This window comes from Perkinsus marinus, assembly GCF_000006405.1.
Source record: "Perkinsus marinus ATCC 50983 genomic scaffold scf_1104296953308, whole genome shotgun sequence".
NCBI lineage: Eukaryota > Perkinsozoa > Perkinsida > Perkinsidae > Perkinsus > Perkinsus marinus.
The window spans coordinates 18-2,108 of record NW_003208510.1 but is presented as its reverse complement, the minus strand read 5'-3'; the positions used below and the strand labels follow the sequence as shown (position 1 = coordinate 2,108).

General features: G+C 51.3%; 1 protein-coding gene across 1 annotated transcript; it reads left to right on the top strand.

Moving 5' to 3' along the window:
• Nucleotides 1–115: 115 nt before the first annotated feature.
• Nucleotides 116–424, top strand: Pmar_PMAR027103 (hypothetical protein; the record flags this gene model as incomplete). The annotated part of the gene is made up of 1 exon (XM_002776570.1): nt 116–424. A coding segment is annotated over one exon (309 nt), but the record flags the coding sequence as incomplete, so codon positions are not given.
• Nucleotides 425–2,091: the final 1,667 nt, after the last annotated feature.

The following is a 2,091-nucleotide window of genomic DNA, read 5'->3' as shown; positions in this document are numbered from 1 at the left end:
ATAGGCGCTTCTATTCCACAACTGACTCAGCCCGCTCTTTCCGCTCTGGCGTGCAGGAGTGTTGGTCTACGGTTTCAGCTGACCTTGCCGAGATAGGCTGGGTTTGCAAGCGCAGATTTTGCGCGGTATTGGTGCTGACGTGCCATTTCAGCGGATTCACTGTGGGATCTCCCTTGAAGGATCGAAAAAGTGCCACAGTGGCGACCGAGATGGCGAGCCTCTTCACTTTATTGGGTGCTCCGGCCTCGCTTCGACCTGACGGAGGCCCGTGTTTCCGTGGGCGTCCATTAGCTGAAATGCTCTCGCTAAGAGCAGTGAGGCATCGGGTGGAGTCGCCATATGCTTCTTTTTCAAACGGTTTAGCAGAGCGCGCTGTCGCCAGTGTCAGATTCCTCGCCAGGCAGCTCGGTGATAAGAAGACCTGGCCAACTACGTTAGGGAAGGTTATTCGTCGGCTCAATTGCAAGCCTTCTTTGGACACTGACCTTTCACCCTTTGAGATATTCTACGGTCGTGTATCCCGGTTGAGCCCTGAGAATTCCCTTGCACAAGGGGCTGTTGACGGTGGTGCTCCCGTTGCTAGGGCAGAGGCCCGCGATGACATCACCAAGCTCATCAAAGCTGCTATCGCATCTCGCGAGCAGGTCTTGTGCTCTTCGCAGGAAGGGACCGCCACCGGTTGGCTCAACTGTTGTTCTTTTCAACCCTGACACACTGGGACGCGGCGACAGGTACGCTCCTGATGTGTACCGCGTGCATGAGATTGTACGCGGGTGATTGTCTAAGATTAGTTAATGCCCCGATCCCACCGGACGAGGTCACATCCCAGTTGATTAAGGAAACTCATTATGCCAACGTTCGCCCTTGCAATCTACCATCCGGGGGGCATGTAAAGTAAAGGATGGTCGATTACAGCAGACTACGCCAGCTCCATTGTAGAGCGGCTCCCTTTTCACGCAAGCACGCATGCGCACGCGTACTCATGCTTATCAGACCGATCTCGCTATGGCCGGGTGACCCCTTTCTACGACGATTCAGGTCCTTAGGGAGAGGGTTAAGTTTATATAAGAGATCATGAGACTAAGTAGTTCTCCTTTTGAGTCCAAATGGCACTTCCAAGTAGTGTTAGTCAACGGGGAGCTCCCGCTAATACCACACACTCATAACCACGAAGGTACCTTTAAGCAGATCATTGTAGCTGAGCTGCTTCAACGGGGTATTTAGCAGATGCTCCGAAAGATTTTCCAGGGCATTATCACATTCACTCGTCCATAGGAACCGGTCTGGCGAGCTACACGGCGGAAGGGCACGATACAATGGAGACAGACAACGAGTGAAATCTGCATGCCTTTCTGGCGACCAAGCAAAAACAGATGCTGAATAGAGTAGGACCCCTACCGTCTGCTTGAGAACACGTGCAGACGTTGGTGGGATCTGAAGAACACTCTTCAGTTTTCTCACAGATGTATCGCTCAGACGATAAAACCCTCGACCAAAGTGAATTCCTACACAATCCACCTCTTCACTGGGTGGAAGACTCTTAGGAGAGATTATCTTATCCAAGCCAATTGGTCCCACACGAACAATGCGATCTCTCATCCTCACCTGGTAGAGAGACGAACCATGTACGAGGAGATCATCTTTCCATGCTGCAAGCCAGTGATTCCATGCTCGTCCAAAGACGCGGTTCAGACCAGCAGATAGATGCGGAGTAAAGAGGAGTCCAGACGCCGCGAGCCCCTGAGGACTCACACGATATTGATAGATGTGGTTGAGGACTTTTATGCACAAATGTCAAGATGCATGAGCAGAGCATCTTAAACTGTGATCGGCATCCGACAAGTCGATAACACTGTAAGCCACCGAGCTGGATGGAATCGCCCCTAGGAAAGAATCTAAGGAAGGGCACATCTCAGCAACTCCTGTTGGGAGATGTACACACTGGTTAAGCACTCGTAGATCAAATAACAATCTAACCGCAGGAACACTCTCACCATTAGCTAAATCTCGAGTTGCCCTATCTTTGGCCTTGCCGAAAGCTGGGCTGATAGATATATCAGTAGAGTAGGGAACCTCAACCAGTTGGTCTGA